General features: G+C 35.4%; 1 protein-coding gene across 5 annotated transcripts in view; it reads right to left on the reverse strand.

Annotated features, from left to right (window-relative positions):
- Positions 1-272: 272 nt before the first annotated feature.
- UBE2E3 (ubiquitin conjugating enzyme E2 E3) overlaps positions 273-26,170 on the reverse strand; it is an 87,832-nt gene continuing 61,934 nt past the window's right edge. For all 5 annotated transcript variants that reach the window (XM_036023225.1, XM_028508975.1, XM_028508977.2 and 2 more), the window contains exons 4-6: positions 6,813-6,945; positions 2,930-3,077; positions 273-910 (exon numbers count right to left, since the gene is read on the reverse strand). In XM_036023225.1, the coding sequence (XP_035879118.1) occupies positions 813-910; positions 2,930-3,077; positions 6,813-6,945 (379 nt within the window). In that variant the 3' untranslated portion in view covers positions 273-812. The remainder of the gene's footprint in view (positions 911-2,929; positions 3,078-6,812; positions 6,946-26,170) is intronic.

Below are 26,170 nucleotides of genomic sequence, written 5' to 3' on the forward strand. Positions count from 1 at the left end.
TATCATATTATCAAAGTAGAGCTTTATGTTTTTGAGCCCAACGGTTTAAAATCCAGTTCTGCATTTTTAACCTCATTATATTCTCTCATTTAAACTTAAAAGAAAAAAAACTCTACACATTTAATAACACTTAAATCTTTTCTATTTAATAATTCATTTATTTGTACTAGTCTTTAGTAGTCAATATCTTCATCTCTGCCATTTTATTTCATCAACAATCATCTCAGACACACCTTGTAACAAGATAAACTTAAAATATTACGACAGGAAACTATGCCTTCAGGAGCATGTTTATTGTGTTTGAGATGATACATCAGGTGCTCTCTGAGCTACAAAGGGTAAAAGGAAATCCTCTCATTACAAACTGACAAAGGTAAAAGGTAAAACATTTTTCACAACAGCATTAACCACATACTCAGAAATAGATCTGGGTTTAATACAAATGACATAATTCCTAGTCATCTACAGCTACTTTTATAACTTCATACAGATAATGAATTAGGCTAAAATGCACTATAATATTTGGTAGACTTCAGGACCAGTATCCTTAGTACATCACAAAATACATTTTGATATCCCAAAGAAGCAAGACTTGCAAGTAGGCATTTTAAACATAACTAATCTACAGCTACAAAGTTCTACTCTTGATAGCATTTACCTTTTTGGGGAGTTTCCCAGTCTCCAAAGGATAAAAGCAGAGAGTAGAATCAGTATAACATATACACAGAAGTCCGTATTGTAAAGGCTATAAAGATTTGCAGCACAGTGAGAAGATGCCTCTGCTCCTTCACACTGCAAACAAATTACGTGAATTATGTCGCGTATCTCTTGGTCCACTGTCTGGCTATCCTGTCATGTTCTGCTCTGTTGGTCAAATACTGAGTGGCTATGCTTCCAACCAGAGGATCCGCTGGAAAAGTGAAAAGAATAATAGAAGATATTACATGTCTTAAAGGTACAGTTTTAACAGTTTATTCAACTGAAACATGAATTTTTTAGCAGCATCTTAATCTTCAATTTTGTTAAAGGCCTTTTTAACTAAAAAGTGAATGTAGAGTTAATAAATGATTTTTATACAAGATATCTGCCTTTAATATACAAATATTTTTACTCTTGACATTTTATTCAATAATGAAAGAGTACTAGATATTTCTGCCTTTATATGAACAAACACCAAAAATGTAATTTTAAAATAAAAACTCAGATCTAACAATGCAATGCTATTCAGAATAAAATGTTTCCTTCATTCTATGCAAAAATGACTCAAATAACTATCCTTATCTTCATTTGAAAACTTACCATTTTTTAAAAATAGAATTCTGAACTGGAAATTCAATCTGAGATACAGACTTTTATTACTCAGGAGTTCTTTCCCCTAGCAAAAGACTGTCAGCTATTTGCCGCATTTCTATCCAGAGATACATACATGTACATGCATTTAGAATATATTGTTACACATATATATTTTTTCAGTGCCTTGCTTTTTTAAGTTAATATGTCTTCGAGAGCTTTTCCTATCAGTTCACAGAATGCTGTCTCATTATTTTTAACAGGTAGGTCCTCTATTAATGGACATTCAAGTTATTTCCAATCTTGCTGTAATACTGGGTTGGCTAAAAAGCCTGTTTAATTTTTTCCTAAAACAGAAGAGACTTTTCATTTCCACCAATATCTTGATTGATTTGGGTATTTTGAGTGTACAGGCTATCTCTCACATGGTATAATGTTGGTCATTCTCAATTAATGTCTCAATTCCATCACTATCAACTTCAACTGCTCTATAACTGACAGTGGAGCATCATCTAGTGAGAAACTTCCAGCATGAAACTTCGCAAACCCCTTTAATAACAAGTCTGATCAATCACAGCACCTTCTCTATACACGGCACAAATCTTTTTTATGTGTTTTAGTTGCATTTCTACATTTCTTGAAATAATAAAGCATAATATGCCAAAAAAGTTGCATATTTTCTTCCATCTTCAATATTAAAATGGCTACACACAAATTCACCCATTTTAGTAAGTTTTTTTTTAAAAATGTGCACTGATATGACAGCTGTCACAATAAAATCTAACAAAATTGTTTCAAGTGAAATTAAATACAACTAAGCACTACCAGAGCCATCTTACTGGCAGGGGGGGAATGAATTTTTTTGGCCAACCTAATAAATGATGTTACAATATCTATCTATCCAACCATCCATATATCCATCTTTGGTATATGTACAACTGCTGGGCTGAAGATAACAGTAATAGCCTCCAGTGATTAATCAAAGCTTTAGGAAAAAAAAGTCAACTTCTTTTAAAAAGTGACCTCCTAGTAAGGTAACATATGTAAAACCCTGTCTTAAACATCACGTTTTCAACTCAGCTACCCATGTTAAAGATCATGTGTGGAAGTTATGCATTTCTTTAAATTGTCATAAATTCTGCACTAATGACTTTACCTCTAAGTATAGATAATCATAATCTTGTCCAACTATCTCATTAGCTACAATTTTTAAATATCTTCCACTATTAACTACATCCAATACAACTAACTATAATCCAAAAGAGGAAGAAACAACAAGTTCTTCATCACTAAGTGGCTGCTGTAGAGCACAAGACAGCACACAAGAAGAAATGGAGGTACTGATGTCAGAGACATTGCTTTACTACTGTGAAAGTGGTTTATACAGTACAGAATTCAGAAAACAGCCCATCAATGACAGGGAGAAAATAAGTGTAGGGCAACGTTCCATTAACAAACTAAAGAGAAATTTACTGTGAAACTTTTGGTCTATTCTAATTGAAACAGCATTGATAATTTCCTCGAAAAATATTTTACCCGATCTTTTCACCAGTAGCACTTCTCAAATGCACATTTCAGCTAACCAAGAAAATCCACTGATTTCTACAGCTTCACTGTATGTTAATAAATATTTTCTTACCAGGGTTGCAGTCTGTCAAAAGAGAACAAATTGACAGCAAAACCTTTGAAATAGTCAAAGCAGGACTCCAGTTGTCTTTTAGGATGTCCAGACAGATGACTCCCTGACTGTTGATGTTGCAGTGATAGATTCTGGTGCGGAAAGTAACCTAAGGGCAGTCACATTAAAAACAGGAAGAAAATGAAATGCTTTCTTGGCAACTAAAACCCTCACAAGCAAAAATGAAGGGTAAAACATCACAGATGACACTAAACAGCAAATAATTTAACTAAAGAGCTAATCAAATACTAGGTTTAAGTAATAACAAAATCAAATGGTTTTATTTAATTTGGTTAAATTTTCTGGTTTTTACCAGTATAGGAAGAACTACAATGATTTTAAATCAAAGTAGTAGCTGATTTGATTAGCTTAATCAAAATTAATGATACAGTACTTCTAGGTTACATATGCACCATATAAGCATGCATGTTGTGCATACAACACCCATTCTAAAGACGGAAAGTGAGGAAGAACAAAAATGTTTTGACGTCAAAGATAAGAAGAATTGGTTAAGAATTTTTTAAAGATAAAATAAAAGTTACAATAGTTTGTTGTAGAAAAGATCAGCGTCACCTCAGCTAATTCCTGGCTATAAGTCAGAAAATACTGGAGAACAATTTAGAGGAAGGTTGGTAAAATCACCAGCCTATTTCATAGTCTTTTATTTCCACAACTGCCTCACTGTCTTATTAAACAAGAAAGTAAAACAAAACAAACCAGATCCTAAGCTACTGAATGAAGGAAAAGAAAACTAATATGTCTGAGATGGGTAAAAAAAAGATGATAAATCATAGGAACAAATACTGTTAATTTCAAAACAATCACAAACATCGAGTGGTTAGTTTTTAATTTGGAGCTGCAGAGGGGAAAAAAAAAAAAGACAGTTTCTGAGTTCTTGCAAATAGCAGCTTACTGTGATCTCCCAAGTGGAGTGCAGGAAGAAAATATTACAAGCCCTCAAAAGAATGCAAAATTAAAAACAAAAAAGGAGCCACTAGTCTAACAGGACAGAAACCACTGGTCTTGCAGGGGTGAGGGGAGAGCCGACCCTGCACGTCTAGAACTGCTCTAAATACCATGCACACTACGTAGTTCCACAGAGCTCTTAAACTGTGGCCACTTGAATTAAAAAGGGCTAAAAGTGTAAAATACACATCAGATTTCAAATACTTAATACCAAAAAGGGAATGTAAAATATAACATTACTCTCTTATAGTGGTTACTGAAATGACAATATTTTCAATATACTGGGTTAATAAAATATTATTAAAATTAATGGTTTCTACTCCTTTAACGTAGCTACTAAAAAATTTAAAATTACATGTGTAGCTTGCACTATATTTCTACTACATAGTTCTGCTCTAGAATATGGGAATAATACATGCTAAGGTTTTGGCAGCTGACTATATGTATGGTTTACAAGCACAATATAATTAATACTTTGACAGTATTCAACCACTTTATCTGAACTTCAAAAATATGCAGCACTGTAGAGAAATAACTGTACCTAACACTAAGATAAAAGCAGAAGGCTTATTTCTTTTTCACTTGGCCAGCTATAGATCTAAGTAATGCTTTACAATACTGTATAAGATAACCTTGGGCAAGAGGAATTAACATTAAAGGGTTAAAAAACTAAAATACTGAGACCAGCAAAAAATTAACATGCTAAATTAATTTTAAAAGTCATTACATTAACCAAAACAATTATAAATCATATACAGAACTATAATTTGAAACCCTATGTTAGTCAATTTGTTTTCCATTAAGAGATCCTAAGAAATCTTTTTTCTTTAACAGATTTTGCCTCATGTACAAAGATAATCTGGTAAAAAGTAAATCTTGTAAAAAAATTTTCCTGCTAATTCTGCTATCATGTTAAAACCACTTTTCCAACATGAAAAACAAGGCATGTGAAAGTATAAAGTATCACTATTTATAGAATCATGAGCTCTTTTGCTTATGTTTTATTTGTTTTCTATCATACAGAAAACTACTGAATGCAAATTGAGTGGTCAGTGATATACTGCCATTTAACATGTCATTTTGAATGTGAATACAATTTGTGTTATTATTAACATGAGGGTTTTATGCTTTCATTTGATTGATCTAGCAAGACATAATCTATATACTTGGGAGCACTAAGACAATCATTTAAAGATCTTAAATTCTGATGGGACCAGAGTAAAGCACTCAAAAAACTAATAGCTGTATATTTGAGAGCAAATACCTCTAGTTGCTAGGGAGCCTTGGTAGGTGCAATTTGAGGTAAATACCACTAGGTGGAAATGTTGTTATCTTTTTAGATAATATACTGTCTAGGTTTTTTTTTCCTTTTTTGCAGGAATTAAATTGTTTCATATATTTTTACATAGTACTGGGAACAAAAGGAACTACACTGAAAAAGAAAACACTTCATCACAGTTAAGGGCTTGGTAACCAACTTTTCCCTAACATGTCATAAATCTTTGTAACTAAAGAATAATTATGCTCTTTGCCTCAAGGCCTTTTGGCTAAGATCAAGTGAAGAATAATTATGCTCAGGCTTAGTATCTGGGGTTTTTACCAGCTAGCCTGACCATTTTATAATGAGAAGTCGGGAGGAAGAATCTATTTAAGTAACTTACATTTAAGACTTGAAAAAGAATTGCCATTCATTACAAGGCACAACTCAATCCTTCTCTGTTATCATCTAATTCCTATTCAGAGACAACAAGGAGGCATTAAGTCACCTAGCAATCCTGACTCCCATTACTACCTTCTACCTACAGAGAGCACAAAATAAGTTCATTAAATAGTTTATTAGTCTCTCTCTTCTTTGCCTTGTTTTTCTACATTTTGTTCATCTATAAAGATAAGGTACAATACTTAGCACAAAATTCAAGTTATTTAACCCTTTTTTCTAGAAGCTGTCACACAGGTTTACTGTTTATGTTTCTAAGGAAGGTTCATAGGACATTTTCCTTCATATCTAAAATCAAAAATTCATCTGCTTTAATGATGTGCAGAGTGGTGTACAACAGGGAGGGGGACGCTAAAAACTCCAGAATTATCTTCTGGAGGGCAGGCCCCTTGTAGTATAGGATTCCCTCACTAGGTGAGTGTTCTAGGAACCCATCTGTATCAGTGTACCAGCTGGCATTGTTGTGACAGGCTGTGTTTGGCTTCAGTGAATTTTTTTTTGAAGGCTCTTTCAACGTGTTTGCCCATTTTATGATGGGTGATTTATGAGTGCACTTGCCCATACTACACTGCGCGTTCAGCAATTTTTAACCAAAAATGGCATGCCCCCATGCCTCACCCTCCCTATTCATCATTCATCCAATCTCACTCTGAGTGACTTTCTTTTGCTTCCCCAGAGGAAAAAAGCCCTCAAAAGGGGAAACATTTTGACAATGTGGAATAGGTGAAACAAACAAACAAACAAAAAACAGCAGAAGTACTAAAAAGCATCAAAACTGACAAGTTCAAAAACTATTTTGAGCAGTGGAAAAAATGTCTTGATTGGTGTATTGCATCAAATGGACAGTACCTTGAAGGTGACTAAGTTTAAAATGTAAGAATAAATACATGTTTTTTTTCAATTCCAGTTTTTTTGGGGGCCCCACCTCGTACTTTTATTTACAATCAACGAGCCTCCTTTTGCTGATTACAGAGTTATTTGTAAAAAATAGAAATCAATTACTTTCATAGTTTTAAACTTCTTGGTGCATGAGAGTTTCCATATCAATCCATGAAAAACAATGAATTAAAATTATTACATCAATATGCACTTAAGCGCTAGAATAAACTGATTTTAGAGGAGAAGGATAAATACTAAAGAATGTCCTTCTAAGGTTCTTACCTTTGGTGGCTTAAATGGATAATCTGATGAAAATGTGATATCCAGAAAAAACACACCACCTTCATATACAGAACCTGGTGGACCAAGTATAGTCGATCTCCATTCATAAATGTTATCTCCTTTAGGCCCAGCACTATTTAAGAGAAATTAAAAATCAATGTGTATATCTGTAAGCAATGAATTTTAACATCTTAAACTAATTACATATTAAAGTTAAATTAGCAACCTAGAGCAATAAGAAATGGGCTCCAGTGAGTACATGTGTGTATATAAACTTACTTGGAAATATTTAAAACTTAGAGAAAAATCATAACCAAGAACATCCATGTAACTTTACCCAGATCTCTTTCTGTTACCATTCTGCCCCATTTGCTTTATCACCCCTCCCTCTCTATGCATAAGTACATGTATATGAATACCCATACACCCACATATACACAAAGTACTTTTCCTGAGCCTTTGTGAGTTAAGTTGAATACATCATAACCCCTTCCCATAAATACTTTAGTGTGCATTTCCTAAACAACCATCAATAAAACTGCAATACAGCCACAATTCAGTAAATATAATATCAATATAATACTTAAAAACCAATGATCTATAAAAAATTGTCAACTGATCCAGTAATGCCTTAAAAAAACTTATCATTTTTCTCCAGATACAGCACTTACTCTTGGGATCATCTATGTCCTCTACCTTTATAAGCTTAATATAAAAAAGCCTTTCAGCCTTTCTTTGACTTTTATAACATTAACATTTTTAATACAGTTTTTTTTTTTTAAAGAATGCTCATCATTTTGAAATTGTCTGATGTTTCCTCAGGATTAGTTACAGGTGGTGCCTCAGTGGCCAGAATAGTACATAAGTGGCGATGTGTTCTTCTCAGGATATCACACCCTGAGGCACAGGGTACTCACCTGTCCCTAAATGGTGATGCTAATTTTCACTGCCCAACCAATTGCTGTCCAATATTCCTATTGCTTACTTAATACCTTTCCACTACAACTAAGAGGCAACCTTTGGACAAACACTTCAAGACCATGCAAATATCCTGGTCTTCTTCATTTCTCCCCCTATATTTAAAATCCACTTGTAAGTCTTGGCAGAACTGAACTACTAAAATCACATTCACCAGCTGGCTCTTTAGCCCCATTTGTATGAATGTGTATACTACCAGTGAGGTCTCATGGATTCCCATTGCTTTCCTAATGTTGCTTTATAGTTCATTACAGCCTTTAATTATTTTGATGCTCAAATTACCCAGGTTTGGCCAGTGAGAGCCTCTTCAAAATGGCCCCTATATCATCTGGTGACAGCCCACCATCAGTTTCTTTGAACACTTCCTTACACTCTAGGCTTCCTGCCTTAGAATTAACCATTTCTTCAAGGATCCCTGGTTCCTTTTAGTGGAAAGGTTTTAGAAACCAAGGTCTGAGTGCTAGGTGCTACTAACTCCCAGGTACATTGCACTGTGTGCAACTCATTTCATTTACAAAAGACAAACAAGATAATTCAACTAATATTTAAATTCCTGATGATTTGTCGGTTAAGGCCCATCTAATACTCCTTAAAATTCTTCAAATTTACCGTATAGACTTCCATTTTTCTCTAACCTTTACATCATTAATTACCTTGACTTTCTAAGCTAATGTATTATATAAAGCTTTTCTTCTTTTAAAGTGACCAGTTTAGAAATGATCTGCATGTCTGATATAAAATTAGTGCCAGCTGGCATTGATAAATCAACCACAATAATTACAATACAACATTCAGTATAACTGAAAAGGATTTCAAATGTATCTTATTAATTCTGTAAAACAAACTATGAACTGTAAACACCAGGTAAGTGACGTTATCAATCATCAAATATGTGCTCTGAAAAAGTGTACATAGAAAGGGTGTAGAAAGCTCAATGGTAAAATCAAAACACAGGATGCTTCAAAAATCTATCTTGAAGGAAGTTATATATGTCAAAGAAAGTGTTATTCCTTCAGGCTATTTAGGGATAATATGTTTTTTAACACAATACTACTTCCTAAGTTTTAATTATCACAACAATTGAAACTAATCACAGTAATGGCTCATTCTGTTGTCATTTGAGAATCAGTACACTCCCTAACTGAACTTTCATTGTAACTAAAGATATACAAAACGGAGTACCAATTCTGAGGAGGAAAAAAAGTTAAACCTGATTCACTGGAATTTCCTCTTCTCAGTCAATTTTTTCCTTAGTGACTAAAGATAACAATTATAAAATTAAATTAGTGTCAGAGATGTTTTTAATCTTTTTTAAAATTTTAGTCATTGTTCAAGTACAGTTTTCTGCCTTTTATTCCCATTCCAGCCCACCCACCCATCCATCCCACCTCCCTCCCATTTCCATTCCCCCTAGTTTTTGTCCATGTGTCCTTTATATTTGTTCCTGTAAACCCTTCCCATTCTCCCCTGAAATTCCCTCTTCTTTCCCCTCTGGTCACTGTCAGCCTGTCCTCTATTTCAGTGTCTTTGACTATATTTTGCTTATTTCTTTGCTTTGTTGTTTAGGCTCCTTGTTAAAGGTGACATCATATGGTATTTGTTTTTCACTGCCTGGCTTATTTCGCTTAGCATAACGCTTTCCAGCTCCATCCATGCTGTTGCAAAGGGTAGGAGCTCCTTCTTTCTTTCTGTGACATAGAATTTCATTGTGTAAATGTACCATAGTTTTTTGATCCATTCATTTACTGATGGACATCTAGGTTGCTTCCACCACTTGGCTATTGTAAATTGTGCTACTATGAACATGGGGGTGCAAAGGTTCTTTTGTATTGGTGTTTTCGTGTTCTTAGGATATAGTCCCAGCAGTGGAATTGCTGGGTCAAAAGGCAGATTCACTTTTAGTTTTCTGAGGAAGTTCCATACTGCTTTCCATAGTGGTTGTACCAGTCTGCAGTCACACCAACAGTGCACCAGGGTCCCCTTTTCTCCACACCCTCTCCAACACTTACTGTTTGTTGCTTTGTTTATGACGGCCATTCTGACCGATGTAAAGTGGTATCCCATTGTGGTTTTAATTTGCATCTCTCTGATAGCTAGCAATATTGAACATCTTCTCATGTGTCTCTGTATCCTCTGTATGTCCTCCTTTGAGAAGTGTCTGTTCAAGTCTTTTGCCCATTTTTTACTTGTGTTGCTTGTCTTCTTAGAGTGGAGTCGTGTAAGTTCTTTATATATTTTGGAGATTAAACCCTTGTCTGAGGTATCCTTGGCAAATATGTTTTCCCATACAGTTGGTTCTTTTTATTTTAATACTGTTTTCTTCAGCCGTGAAGCAGCTTTATATTTTGATGAGATCCCATTTGCTTATTCTTTGCTTTATGTCCCTTGCTCTAGGGGACATGTCAGTAAAAATGTTTCTGCATAAAATATCTGAAATTTTCCTACCTACATTCTCCTCTAGGACTTTAATGGTGTCACGGTTTATATTTAAGTCTTTCATCCACCTTGAACTTATTTTTGTATAAGGTGTAAGTTGGTGCTTGAGTTTCATTTTTTTGCACGTAGCTGTCCAGTTCTCCCAACACCTTTTGTTGAAGAGACTATTTTTACTCCATTTTATGTTGCTGACCCCTTTGTCAAATATTAATTGACCATAGAGACTTAGGTTTATTTCTGAGCTCTCTGTTCTGTTCCATTGGTCCATGTACCTGTTTTTATGCTAGTACCAGGCTGTTTTGATTACAATGGCCTTATAATACAGTTTAGTATCAGGTATTATGATCCCTCCTACTTTACTCTTCTTTCTCAAAATTTCAGCAGCTATTCGGGGTCATTTATGGTTCCATATAAATTTTTGAAATGTTTGTTCTACGTCTGTGAAACATGCCATTGGTACTTTAATAGGTATTGCACTGAATGTATACATTGCTTTGAGTAGTATGGACATTTTGATGGTGTTAATTCTTCCAATCCATGAACATGGTATATGTTTCCATTTGTTTGTGTCTTCCTTGATTTCTTTCCTCAGTGTTATGTAGTTTTCTGAATACAGGTCTTTTACCTCTTTGGTTAGGTTTATTCCTAGGTATTTTATTTTTCTTTTTGCTATATCAAACGGGATTTTTTTTTCTTGATTTCTGCTTCTGCTGTTTCATTGATGGCATTCAAAAATGCCTTTGATTTCTGGATAATGACTTTGTATCCCACTGTTTTGCCAAATTTATTTATTAGGTCAAGCAGTTTTTTGGCTGAGTCTATAGGATTTTCTATGTACACTATCATGTCATCTGCAAACAGTGATGGTTTTTTTCCTCCTTTCCGATTTGGATGCCTTTTATTTCTTTTTCTTCTCTGATTGCTGTGGCTAAAACTTCCAGTACTATATTGAATAGAAGTGGTGAAAGTGGACAGCCTTGTCTTGTTCCTGATCTTAGTGGAAAAGATTTTCATTTTTGCGCATTGAGTATGATGTTGGCTGTAGGTCTCTCATATATGGCCTTTATTATGTTGAGGAATGCTCCCTCTATTCCCACTTTGCTGAGTGTTTTTATCATAAATGGGTGTTGTACCTTATCAAATGCTTTTTCTGCATCTATTGATATGATCATGTGGTTTTTGTCTTTGCTTCTGTTTATGTGATGTATTACATTTACTGACTTGTGAATATTGAACCATCCTTGCATCCCTGGAATGAATCCCACTTGGTCATGTACATCTTTTTAATGTACTGTTGGATTTGGTTTGCCAGTATTTTGTTGAGGATTTTAGTGTCAATTTTCATCAGTGATACTGGCCTGAAGTTTTCTTTCTTTGTTGTGTCTTTATCTGGTTTTGGAATTAGGATAATGTTGGCCTCATAAATAAGAGTTTGGGAGTCTCCCATCTTTTTGGATTTTTTGGAATAGTCTGTGAAGGATAGGGGTTAGCTCTTCCTTAAATGCTTTGTAGAATTCTCCTGTGAAACCATCTGGTCCAGGGCTTTTGTGTGTTGGGAGTTTTTTTTTATTACTGCTTCAATTTCTTTTGCTGTTATTGATCTGTTCAGGCTTTCTGCTTCTTTTTCATTGAGTTTGGGAGATTATATTTTTCTAGAAATTTGTCCATTTCGCCTACATTTTCAAATTTCTTCACATACAGTTCTTCATAGTAATTTCTTACAATCCTTTGTATTTCTGTGGTATCTGTTGTAATCTCTCCTTTTTCATTTCTGATTGTGTTTATTTGGGTCTTCTCCCTTTTTTTCTTGATGAGTCTGCTTAAAGGCTTGTTGATTTTGTTTATCTTTTCAAAGAACCAGCTCTTGGGTTCATGGATGCTTAGAATTGTGCTTTTAGTCTCTTTGTCATTTAATTCTGCTCTGACCTCGGTTATTTCTTTCCTTCTATTTGCTCTGGGCTGTCTTTGTTGTTGTTCCTTGAGTTCTTGTAGATGCAGGATTAGGTCGTTTGCTTGAAATGTTTCTATCTTTTTAAGGTAGGCCTGTATCGCTATGAACTTCCCTCTCAGAACTGCTTTTGCTGTGTCCCATAGGTTTTGGGTTGTTGTGAGTTCATTTTGTTTCCAGAAACCTTTTGATTTCTTCCCTAATTTCATTCTTGGCCCATTCATTGTTTAATAGCATGCTATTTAATCTCCATGATTTTGAGTGTTTTGTTTTTTTTTTCCCTTGGGGTTGGTTTCCAGTTTCAGTCCCTTGTGATCTGAGAAAATGCTTGGTATGATTTCAGTTTTCTTGAATTTGTTGAGGCTTGTTTTGTGTCCTACCATCTGGTCTATTTTTTGAAAATGTTCCATGTACATTTGAAAAAAACGTGTATTTAGCTTCTTTGGGATGGAGGGTTCTGTATATATCAGTTAAGTCCATTTCATCTAGGGCATTATTCAATGCCACAGTATCTTTGTTGATATTTTATTTGGAAGGTGTCCATTTTTGACAGTGGGGTGTTAAAATCCTCCACAATAATTGTGTTGCTGTCAATATCTTTCTTGAAGTCCTCTAAGATTTTCTTTATGTATTTGGGTGCTCCTATGTTGGGTGTATATATATTTACAATGTTTACATCTTCTTGGTGGATTCTTCCCTTGAGTATTATGAAGTGACCTTCTGGGTCTCTCTTTATGGACCTTTTTTGGAAGTCTATTTTGTCTGATATGAGTATTGCTACCCCAGCTTTTTTTCCCCTGTCTGTCTGCTTGGAAAATTTGTTTCCAGCCTCACTTTCAGCCTGTGTAGGTCTTTTATTCTGAGGTGGGTCTCTTGTAGGCAACATATGTGTGGGTCATGTTTTCTTATCCATTCAGCTATTCTGTCTTTTGATTGGAGCATTTAATCCATTTACATTTAAGGTTATTATTGATAGGTACTTGTTCATTGCCATTTACGTACCTGTGTTCCTCTCCCTCCCTCTCTCTCTCTCTCTCTCCCTCCCTTCCTTTCCTTAAAGCAGTCCCTTTAGCATCTCTTGCAGAGCTGATTTGGTGGAGGTGTATTCTTTTAGACTTCTTTTGTCTGGGAAGCTTCTTATTTGGCCTTCTATCTTGATTGAGAGCCTTGCTGGGTAAAGTAGCCTTGGTTGCAGACCTCTGGTTCACATTACTTGGAATATTTCTTGCCATTCTCTTCTGGCTTGGAGTGTTTCCATTGAGAAGTCACCTGCTAGCCTTATTGGGGCTCCCTTGTATGTTACTTCCTGTTTCTCCCTTGCTGCCTTTAAGATTCTCTCTGTGTCTCGAAATTTTGCCATTTTAATTATTATGTGTCTTGAGGTAGGCCTCTTTGGATTCCTCCTGATTGGGACTCTGTGTTTCCTGGATTTGTGTGACTTTTTCTCTCAAATTGGGAAAGTTTTCCATCATTACTTTTTCAAATAGGTTTTCTATCCCTTGCTCTTCTTCTTCCCCTTCTGGTATCCCTATTATATGGATATTACTACATTTCATATTGTCTTGCATTTCTCTTAATCCCTCTTCATTCTTTCTGAGCCTCTTTTCTTTTTCTTGCTCTTTCTGGGTGTTTTTTTCAACTTTGTCCTCCAATTTGCTGATCCGATCTTCTGCTTCACTGATCCAACTTTTCTTTCCTTCTACTGTGTTCTTCAGTTCAGAAATTGTATTTTTCATTTCTTCTTGGCCCCTGTTGATAGTTTCTATTTCCTTTTTCATGTTGATATAGTTTGCAGTGAGTTCACTGTAGCTTCCCTGTAGTTTCTGGTAGCTCATTGTGAGCTCATTGAGCTTCTTGATAATCATTGCTTTGAACTCAATATCTGATAGCTGAGTTGCTTCTATTTCATTTAGCATTCTTTCTGAGGCTTCCTCCTTTCCCTTCATTTGGGGACTGTTTCTTTGTCTTCTCATTGTTTGTAAGACTCTTCTTGTTAGCCTCTGTTTCTTAAATTGATCTGTTCTAGTTCCCTGGGTTTATGGTGTGAACTTCTGTGGTAGAATACCTGTGAGATTCAGTGGTGCAGTCTCCTTGGGGTATCCTGGTGTTCACAGCTTCCCCCTACTCATCTAGTTTCTCAATGTCCGCTATAATTTTTCATGTCCTGTTTTCATAAATGTTGCAATATTATTGGCCCCTTGCTCTGTTCCTCCGCAGATCAGCCAGTTTCTCTCCCCTGCATAGGGGGAACGGGAATCCGCTCCCTCCTACCATGCCGCCATCTTCCGCCCCCAGAGACTTTTATAGGATAGCTACTTTACTAAAATGTGTTTCTAAACTCTACGTGTCATGTAGTAGTAATAACAGTAGTAGTAGTCATAGTAATGTTAGCTAAGGTTTACTTTATCCTTATTATAAGACAGGCATTGTTCATAGCATCACAGTGTACAACTTGTTTAACCCTCCTTACAAATCTATTAAGTAGGTACTGTTATTCCTATTTTTAGATGAGGAAACTAAGGTCTGGAGAATTAAATAACTTTCCATGTCCCACAGCTACAAAATAACGCAGAAAGAATTTGGACAAAGTCTATGAACTAGTCTATATTTTGGTTTTCCTTTATGTCCTCTTAAAATTTCAGTGCTGCTACATCAAATTTAATCTCCAGTCAAATTTTGCAAATAATAATTTATGTGAGAACTCAAGAAACCAAATTTCCTAAGTGATATTTTTTTGGTTCTTAGCAGAACTATGTTATGCTTCACATGGCTGAACAGAAATTAAGTTGTAGATTACTGTATTTTAATGAATCACAGAATTTCAGACAGGAAAGGATTTGGCTGAGGGTAAACCCGACCCTTTATGCCTGAAGAAATCAAGGCACAGAAACTAAATGATCCATTTTAAATACCTTTTGCCAGTTGGCAGAAGAGCTGGGATTCCCATACTAAACTCTTGGTTTCTGAATTTCCTTTCTTTTCACTTATGCTATTTTGCCACAGGATAAGAGAAATGTTTATTACAACAGAATATTAAATATGACTTTCCCTTTGCCATGGAGTAGACTAAGGAGGGCTACAGCTTACCAGTAGTGACTCCTTCACTGTTCAAAGCACATCTAGCTTAAGGTAAGTTAGGGCTAAAACCCAGCCCTTGTGTAAGTTGCCTTACTTGGAACAAGTGGCTCTTTTTCCTTCTCACAAAGGTGTCATTTGCTAGTCAGACTTTTTTTTTTTTTTAAGGAGGGATAGGGAAAGGATGGAGAGAAGGCATTAGGTATAGGAGTGATTTCATCCTAACTCAAACAAAGCATTTTATAGGCTAACAGCTGACCTGCCAATGAGGATTCACAGCTAGGTAGAAAATAGGTGATAAATGCTGACAATCTCAAGATAGGTGCTATTTACACCAGTTTTCAGTCTTTTCCTTTTTTTTTTATAAGCACAAAACTCCAGCCATTTTAAACTCCACCCTGGATCATCTATTTTTACCTTTCTTGTGAACCATGCCCACAAGAACACTGAAGTGCCACTTCCTCAACCTTAGTAAAAACAAACTTCTATTCCTCTACCCCTTCCAGCTCCCACCTCAATGTCTCAACCAGCTTTTACTCCTCCTATCACTCCATTGAATAGTTGGATGGACTATTCCAAAGTCCAATAGTTTGGACTTTGTCATCCAAAGTCACAAATGACATCATCACTAGACCCAATGCTCATTTCTCAAATCATTCTTTTATTTGCCTGGTCCAGCAACACTGAACACAGTTGATCACTTACTTCTTCCTCCTTGTTATACTTTCTCTTATTTTGTTGCTAGAATAGCCTAATGTTTTTCCACCTAACCTTCCAACTCTCCTTCTCAATCACTATTGCTCTTCCTTTTCTCCTTAACTTCTAAATATTGCCAGTTGTCAAGAGCTCAGTTCGTGGACCTCTTTTCTTTTCTACCTCTATTTTCTCTTTTGGTGAGCTCATGTAGTTTTATGGCTTCTAATAGTGCCAATAAGCTCTTAATTCCCAAATCTGTTATCTCCGGCCTAGATTTCCTATCCAGAATTCCAGACTATACATCAAAATTCTTACTCGACAGTCTTTATATTTAATAACTATGAAAAGTACCTCAAGTTTAACATGTCCCACATTGAGTCCCTCCTACAATCTTCCCTATTTCATCTAATGGCTACTCCAGTCTTCCTTCTAGTTTGTTGGGATAAAAGCCTTAGGACCTAATCCTTGACAACATTCTTTCTACCCCACATCCAGTTCATCAGCAAATTTTATTGGGTTTGTCTTCAAAACATACCCAAAATTCTAACACTCTCTACTCCTACCAATCAATCTTGTTTCAAAAACACCAGCATCCTCTGCATGGTTAATTACAATAGCCTACCTATTTCCACCTTTGAGCCTAGGACAACCACAGTAGTCTTTTCTCAATATGACAACCAGACAGAATGATAGTTAAAAAGTACATCAGCTCATATAACTCTGGTCAAAACCCTCCAAAGGCTTGCCTTCTTACTCTGTGTTAAAGTCCAAGTCTTATGACCCTACCATGCACTACACAATTTGCCACTACAACCCCCACCATCCTTCTTATCTGTTCCTCTCTTCTTGGTTCAACTAGTTGAGTAACCTGTTTCTCCAACACACAATGTACACTTTCACCTCAAGGCCTCTGTACCAGTTGTGTCTCTGCCTGAATGATGTTCCTTTTTGAGATATCTACACAGTTTCCTCCATCACACATAATCCCCACATTTCATATCTTCCTTTCTACTTTTTCTCCATAGCATCTATCACTCTCTAACATATTATATATCTTATCTACTTCTTATCTATTTAATCAATATGTTACTTATTGTCTGTTCCACTAGAATATAAGCTCTGTAAGGTTACAAGACATGAACTGGGCTTTTTACATCCTAAAAGTTGTAAGTACTTTAATAACTCAAAGTAACTGAAGAGTTGTGGGATTTGACTAAAAGAAGAAAGGGAGACTTTATAATGTGAGTTTAATGGGGAAGGGGAGAAGAAGAGAGAAGGGAAGGAAGAATAGAAAAGGGGAGAGGGAGGGAGACACAAAGGAGAAAAGGATGGAGGAAAGGAGAGAAAATGGAGCTTTTTCTTATATTCTCTTTATAAAAAACCATTCATTTATATAGCAATTTACTTCATTCATACAGCAAAGGTAAAATTCATTCCAGTTTCGATATGGAAAAGCAGAGACAAAAATATTAGGAGCTTTGCTGATTGAAACCTCAAAATGCAGTAATGCAAAAAAAAAAAAAAAAAAAAAAAAAGAATTGTTAAATTCCATAATTGAGCACTCAATTTTTTTGTCTAAAATGAGAAGTACTTTTGTTCTGTTTTTTCCCCTGCAAACATTAATTTCCTCATTTTAAATACTGTATTTCCCATAAGCTATTTTATCTTCTCCACAAAACAACATAGGAAGTTTAGACAGTGACACACTTGCACCTGGTAATTTTCTGTTACTAGCTGCTCTTAATGCTAACAAGTGACTATTATTATTGACATTTAGCAGCATAAGGACTGATAGCTTTAAAAACCCAATTTCTCAGCACTTTCATATTTTTTTAGCTATTACTGTTACTGCAAAAATCACGAATACTCTACTTTTCCAGTACTGGAATGATTCCCTATAAGAACTTTCAAATGCTTAATTTAATAATGGATTCAACTGACAAATATATGCTTTTAACACATATAAGTTTTAATCCCATGCTAAGACAAATATGCAAAGATTTATACTAAATTCTGCATGCTTTTTAACCTTATGGCAATAAGTCTTATCTTAAAATGAGCTGAATTAAATTCATGTAAAAAATACTATAACAAAGACTTAAGTTGGATTTGACATAACTATGAAAAGTGGTATGTGTTGAGAGTCCTATTTTAAATTGTTAAAATAAAAATTCCTATGTGTATAGTATGAATTTAAAATTTTAAAAACCTTACTCTACAAAGTTCTTATTTAAGAATGGGCTTAATTTTATGGCTACAAATATAAAAGAGCCACATTTTGCTAAGATGTATTGGTATAACATCAAAAGACTTTACTCTGACTAAATTTTAAAGTGCTATATAGTAACACAAAAATCTATTAAAAGTGCAAATAAGATCAAAGAATTAAATAAATAGATAGATACTCTATGTTCATGGGTAAGAAGAATCAATACTGTCAACTTGACCTATAAATTCAATGCAATCCCCATCAAAATCCCAGCAAGTTATTTTGTGTACATCAACAAATTGATTCTGGACTTTCTATGGAGAGGAGAAAGTACCAGAATAGCCAGCAGAGTACTGATGGAGAACAAAGTCAGAGGACTGACACTACCCAACTTCAGGACTTACCGTAAAGCAACAGTAATCAAGAGAGCATGGTCTTGACAAAAGAATATACAACTATATCAACTGAACAAAAAAGAGAACAGAAATAGACCCCACATGAATAAAGTCAAAAGTGACCTTTGACAAGGAAAAAAGGCAATACAATGGAGAAAATACAGTCTTTTCAAAAACATGTGCTGGAACAACTGGATATCCACATGTAAAAAATTTAGACACAAAATTTACACACTTCACAAATGTTAACTCAAAACGGATCAAAGACCTAAAATAAAATGTGAAGCTATAAAATTCCTACAAGAAAACATAGAAGAAAACCTAGATGACCTTGGTTATGGCAACAACATTTTAGCTACAACACCAGATGCATGATTTGTGAAAGCAATAATTGATAAGTTGGGCTTCATTCAAGTTTAGATCGGCTCTGCAAAAGACAGTGTCAGCGAGTGAGAAGACAAGTCACAGACTGGCAGAAAATATTTCCAAAAGAAACATCTAATAAAGGACTGTTATCCAAGATATATAGAATTTTTAAAAAAATTAAATTTATTGGGGTAACACTGGTTAATAGGATCATATAGGTATCAACTGCACATTTCTATGACACAAGATCTGTATATTGCACTGTGTTGCCCATCACCTGAATCAAACCATATCCTGTTGTCATATATTAGGTGATTCACTCCCACTACACCCCCACCACCTTCCCTCTGGTAACCATCACACTAATCTCTGTGCCCACAAGTGTCAGTTTTATATCTCACCTATCAGTGAAACCACATGGTTCTTAGCTTTTTCTGATTTATTTCACTTAGCATACTATTCTCAAGGTCCATTCATGTTGTTGCAAATGGCAGTATTTTGTCTTTTCTTATGGCTTAGCAGTATTTATTTTGTCTTTTCTTATGGCTGAGCAGTATTCTATTGTATATATGTACCATATCGTCTTTATCAATCCTGTATCAATGGACACTTTGACTCCGTATGTTGTTGGCTACTGTGAATAATGCTGCAATGAACATAAGGGTAGCATATATCTTTGTAAATACACGTTTTTTAGTTTTTCAAGTATATACTTAGGAGAGGGATTGCTGGGCCATATGGTAACTCTATTCTCCATTGGTTGAGGCACTGCCAGACTATTTTCCATAGACTGTTTAACAGTGTACTTTCCTGCCACCAATGAATGAGGGTTCCCTTTCCTCTCCAACACTTGTTATTACTTGTTCTTGTTGATAAATAACCATTCTAACAGGTGTGAGGTGGTATCTCATTATAGTTTTGATTTGCATTTTCCCCAAAGCTAGTGAAGTTGAGCATCTTTTCGTATATTTGTTGGCCATTTGTACATGTTCTTGGAGAGGTGTCTGTTCAGGACCTCTGCCCATTTCTTAATTGGATTGTTTGGTGTTGAGTTTTATGTGTTCTTTATATATTTTGGATATTAACCCTTTGTTGGAGTTGTTGTTTGAAAAAATCATCTCCTATTCAGTCACTGTTATTTCTGTTTGGTTGTCAGTTTCTTTTGCTGTGCAGCTTTTTCATTTGATACAGTTCTATTTGTTTATTTTTGCCTTTACTTCCCTTGCCTTTCATAAAATGTTCCCTACAACCAAGTAAAATAAATGTAATAAGTTTAGTACCTATGTTTTCTTCCTTGTAATTTATTGTTTCAGATCTTATATTTAGGTCTCCGATCTATTTTGAATTATATTTTTGTACATGGGGACAAACTAATCTAGTTTCATTCTTATATATGTGGCTTTCCATTTTTCTCAGCATCATTTATGAGAGAGGCTACCTTTTCTCCACCATGTGTTTTTGCCTCCTTTGTCAAAAATTATTTGCCCATATACACGTGTTTTTATTTCTGGGCTCTCCATTCTCAGAGTTCCAATAATCTTTGTGTGTGTGTTTCTGCTGTTTTGATTATCATAGCTCAATAGTATAATTTGAGGTCAGGTAGTGTGGTATCTCAAGTTTCATTCTTTTTTCTCAGGATTGCTTTGGCTATTTGTGGTCTCTTATGATTGCATACAAATTTGATGGCTTTTTGTTACATTTCTTTTTAAAAAATGACAATGATTGGGATTTTGATGGGGACTGCATTAGAGCTGTACATTTCTTTGGGTAATATGACCATTTTAACTATGTTGACTCTTTCAATCTGTGAACACGGAACATCTTTCCATTTCGTTGTGTCTTTTTCAATCTCTTTGAATAATGCTCTGTAATTTTCAGTACATACGTCTTTCACATCCTTTGTTAAGTTTATTCCTAGGTGGTATTTGAGTCTTTTGGTTACAAATGCAAATGGAATTATTTTTTACTTTTGTCTGAAGTTTCATGTTAATATATAAGAAACCTGTGAATTTGTGTACTTTGATTTTATATTCACAACTTTATTATTTCTGACAGTTTTTTAGTGGAGTATTTACGGTGTTCTATGTACAAAATCATGTCATCTGCAAAAACTGACACGTACTTCTCAATTTGTATGCCTTTTATTTCTTTCTCTTGCCTGATTGCTCTGGCTAGGACTTCCAGCATCATGTTGAATAAGAGAGGCAAGAGTGAACATCCTTGTCTTGTTCTTATTTTAGAAGAAAAGCTTTCAGTTTCTCACTTTTGAATATGATATGATATCATATTGCAATATGATACTGTATGATATTGGTTTGTCATATATGGCCTTTACTATGTTGAAGTACTTTTCTTCTATTCCTACTTGATTGTGTTAATCATAAATGGATGTTGTATCTTATCAAATCCTTTTTCTGCATCTATATTTTAAAGATTTTATTTATTTATTCTAGAAAGAGGGGAAGGGAGGGAGAAAGAGGAGGAAAGAAACATCAATGTATGAGAGAAAAACATCAATCAAATGTCTCTTGCACATGCCCCTACCTGGGAGCAGGCCCACAACCCAGACATGTGCCCTCACCATGAATCAAACCAGGGACCTTTCGCTCTACAGAACAACATCCAATTGATGGAGCTATACCAGTTAGGGTAACTTTTTCTGAGTCTATTGATAAGATCATGTGATTTTTTTTATCCTTTTCTTTTGTTAATGTGGTGTATTATATTGATCAATTTGCATATGTTGAACTATCCTTGTACCCCTGGAATGTCACTTGATCATGATGTATTATTTTTTAGTGCATTGTATTCAATTTGCTAGTATTTTGTTTAGAATTTCTACATCTGTATTCATCAGACATACTGGTCTGTAGTTTTCTTTTTGGGAGGGTTATCCTTCCCAGGTTTTGTTATCAGGGTTATGTTGGCTTCATAGAATGTGTTAGGAAATATTGCCTCTTCTATTTTTTGGAAGTGTTTGAGGAAGATAGGTTTCAAATCTTTGAATGTTTGGTAGAATTCACTAGTGAGGCCATCTGGTCCTGTATTTTATTTTTTAAGTGTTTTTTGATGGTTGTTTCCATTTCCTCACTGCTGATTAGTCTATTTAGATTTTCCAATTCTTCATGATTTAATCTAGGCAGGTTATATTTCTAGGAATTTATCCATTTCTCCTAGGTTATTGAATTGCTGGCATATAGTATTCTAGTATGATCCTTTGTACATCTGATATTGGGACTGTTATCCAAGATATACAAAAAGCTCTTAAAACCCAATAAGCAAACGAATAACCCAATTTAAAAATGGACAAAAGACCTGAACAAATACTTCACCAAAGAAGATATAAGACGGCAAATAAGCACATGAAAAGATGTTCAACATTCTATGTTAGTATGGACTTAATTTTCACATGCCTCCAAAATTGATGTGGAAATTCTAACACCCAATGTGATGCTATTAGGAGGGGAAACTTTGGGCAGTGATTAGGTCATGAGGATACAGCCCCCATGAATTAAATTAGTATCATTATAAAAGAAACCCCCAGAGCTCCCTTGCCCCTTCTGTTATGGAAGGACACAGTGAGAAGATAGCTGTCTATGAAAGCAGGTTTTAACCAGACACCAAATCTTGGCTGAACTTCGCAGCCTCCAGAACTGTGAGAAAAAAAAATTCTGTTCTTTATAAGTGACTGAGTCTATTAGGGTACTCTGTTAGAGCAGTCCAAACAAACTAAGACATGTCATTAAAAAACTGAAAATTAAAACAAGAATGAGATACCACTGCATACCTATTAGAATGGCCAAAATTCAAAACAATGACAACAACACATGCTGGAGAATGTGGTAATAACAGGAACTCTCATTCACTGCTACTGGGAATGCAAAAATGGTACTTCCACTTTGGAAGACAGTTTGACAGTTTCTTACAAAACTAAATATACTCTTACCATACTATCCAACAATTGTTCTCCTTGATATTTAATGAACTAACAACTTATGTCCATACAAAAACCTGCACATGTTTATTGCAGCTTCACAATGGCCAGAAGTTGAAAGCAACCAAGATGTCTTTTAGTAGGCAAATGGGTAAATAAACTGGTACATACAGCTGACAGAACATTATTCAGCAATCCAAACAAATGAGCTATCACATCATGAAAAAAAGTAGGAATCTTAATTCATCACTAAGAGAAGAAGCCAATCTAAAAAGGCTACATTTTGTCTGAGTCCAACCACACAACATGGTAAAAAGGCAAAACTATGGAGTCAATAGAAAATAAAAATAAAAACCAGTAGATGCTAGGGTTTTGTGGCAGGGAGGGGTTAACAGGTAACACACAGAGGATCTTTAGGACAGTGTAAAGACTGTGTAAGAGTGAATGTATGTCATTATACATTTGTCAAAACCCAAAGAATACAGAACACCAAGAGCCAACCCTAATGTAAACTACAGACTCCAAGTGACAGTAATGTGTTAAATGTAGGTTCATCCACTGTAACAAACAGCAGTGGTGTGGGATATTGGCAGTGGGAGGTGGTACATGCAGGGACAGCAGACATGCAGGAACTCTTTGCACTTTCGGCTCAATTATGCTGTGAATCTAAAAATACTCTAAGAAATAAAGTGTACTAATTAGAAAAAAATACATATAAAGTTTAGAACAAGTAAATGTTTCTCTGTTAAAGCAAAAAGTATTAAATGTTTCTTTAAGTGCTGGTTTATAAAAATAGCTTCTAACTTACAAAGGGATATGTCCAAACATTTGTTTTAAAGTCAGGTACTTTGGAACTTGGTACACATTTTAACCACTAACATAAATGCTGGTTTCAATGCTGGGTCACAAAGAGTCATTTTAAACCTTTCACATCATAACTTTAAATGAGGTACTATGTAATTTGCAGATCCCTGACTTGTCCCTTACTAACCAAGACATCAAGAATACCTACCACTCTCCACTCCAAATTGCTAATTCAAACACCCATCACCCTTTCTCCTCCTAGCGCCCACTATGCTCTTTCAGCTGAACCTACTGAGTTATCTTTCTTAGAAAACAGGAAGGAGAGAAAGGTAATCTTAGTTATCATTAGCTGTTCACTTTAACAGGGTTGTCATGGTGGTAGAGGCTTTGGAATATTCCTGGCATACAAGGATAAATTTTATTACATTAAGTATGCCACAGTCTAAATGAACATGTGTGAACTAGACTGAATACCTGAGCAACCTTTGTATTGAGAAGGTTGTACTGTATGTGTTCCGACAAGAATGGCAGCTGCAGAAACAACAGCAACCATCTGCGTTGATTAGGCACTTATATGTTACCAAGGGTCACCATGTTAAGTGCCATATATCTATCTCAATTAATCCTCACAGTAATACTGTAAGATGGTAACTATCTCAGCTTCACAGATGAGAAAATCAAGGCTCATAGAAGTTAAGCAGCTTTCTCTAGAGTCTTATGGCTAGCACACAGGCAGATAGTGTGTCTATCTAGACAGAACACAATCTGAAGCATTGCTCTGTATTTCTTTCCAAACTTCAAACAACTGTTTTATAAGTGAACAGGTAGTATTCCTGAGTGCTTTGAAAAAAGTCATTATTTCCCTAGGTTGAAGGCATAATTAGGAGTTTACAACTTATTAGAAAGAAAAGATAGTAAGGGAAAGAAAATGGCTTAGGAAACAATTCAGGAAAATAATTCTACTAAAAAGATAGGTCTAGCTATCTACAAGCAGTTCACAGTTATCATATCTTCTTACTCTCCTCCCCCCAGACTAACCTCTTTTTGGTAAATTTAAGACCTCGTGAAGTCTGGTGGAAATTGGTAATGCTTATTAATCCATATTGTGCCTTTTTGAGCATATAAATTCACTGAAATTTTGAGCATATAAATGAATCTGAAAAATATATTTGAGTTTTTATAATATACAAAATATAATATTTACATACTTTCTACATTAGATTCAATGGCAAAAATAGAAATAAATTCATTCTTTCATTCAAGATTTGTGTGTCTACTTTTTGTGTTGAGCATCTGTGCTGGAAACTAAAGTGGCCATTGCTTTCACTGATGCCATGACTATCTGAAACCATGGGGTAACACCCTTGGCTGCCAAGTAGATCACCTGGGAGCTTTAAAAATTATTGATTTCCAGATCCTAGACATCTCACTCTCCAACAAAGAGACAGTGGTTTAATCAGCGTGGGGTGTGCTCTGAGCTTCGAGATGTTTAAATGCTTCCCAGGTGATACAATGTGCAGCTACAATTCGAAGTGACTGCAGGGAGGGAGAGATCTGATATGCAGGAACGGGAAATGACAGAATGAAAACAAAAATAACTTTAATCTTGAGATATGACATAATCACTTTGGATCTGTACTCTTACTCTCATTGCATAGAAGATGTTGTAGGCTGTAAGTTTTCACTAAAACTCACTATCACCTTTGGGTTATAGTGATTTTACCAAGGTAATGGTTGCTTTGTTGGGCTTAACTAGGGGCATACCAGCCTCCCTGGACAATTTCCCTATCACCACCTCCCAAAGCAGCAATGATAACCAGCAGAGTATAACAATTAAAGAAAAAAAGGTCAAATGAGAAAATGTCTCAATAATATTTTTACTTATATAATGCACAAGTAATTTTGCCTATACATTTGTCTTTGAATAGTAATGTTATGACAGTTTCAGATCCTTGCTCTTCCTGATTATTAGTTCTTGCCATTTCCCTCTTTCTGCTTACAAAGCAGAGCAGACTTAAAAGCCTAGACCCACAGGTAAAATCTTATTTTAAAATCCTAAACATGGACTTCCAGCCAAGATGGAGGCATAAGTAGGTACACTGTGCCTCCTCGCACAACCAAAACAACAACAACAACAAATTTAAAAGCAAACAACAATCAGAACCGAAAGAAAATCAAACTGTATGGAGGTCCAACCACCAAGGAGTTAAAGAAGAAACATCCATCCAGACCAGTAGGAGGGGCAGACATGAGTAGCTGGGCAAGAGGACAGGAGGCAAGGTGGTGGCTGGAGGACTGGGCAAGGCAGTGACTGGCAGACTGGGTGGTCCCTGCATTTGTGTGCAGATAAACTGGGAGGAAGAACTGGGGAGAAAGACAGACCACACAACCCAGAGTTCCGTGCAGGGAAATAAAGCCTCAAAACCTCTGACTGAAAACACCTGTGGGGGTTGCAGTGGTGGGAGAAACTCCCAGACTCACAGGAGAGTTAGCTGGACAGATCCCCATGGGGTCTTA

The sequence above is a fragment of the Phyllostomus discolor genome, chromosome 4 (assembly GCF_004126475.2).
Source record: "Phyllostomus discolor isolate MPI-MPIP mPhyDis1 chromosome 4, mPhyDis1.pri.v3, whole genome shotgun sequence".
NCBI lineage: Eukaryota > Metazoa > Chordata > Mammalia > Chiroptera > Phyllostomidae > Phyllostomus > Phyllostomus discolor.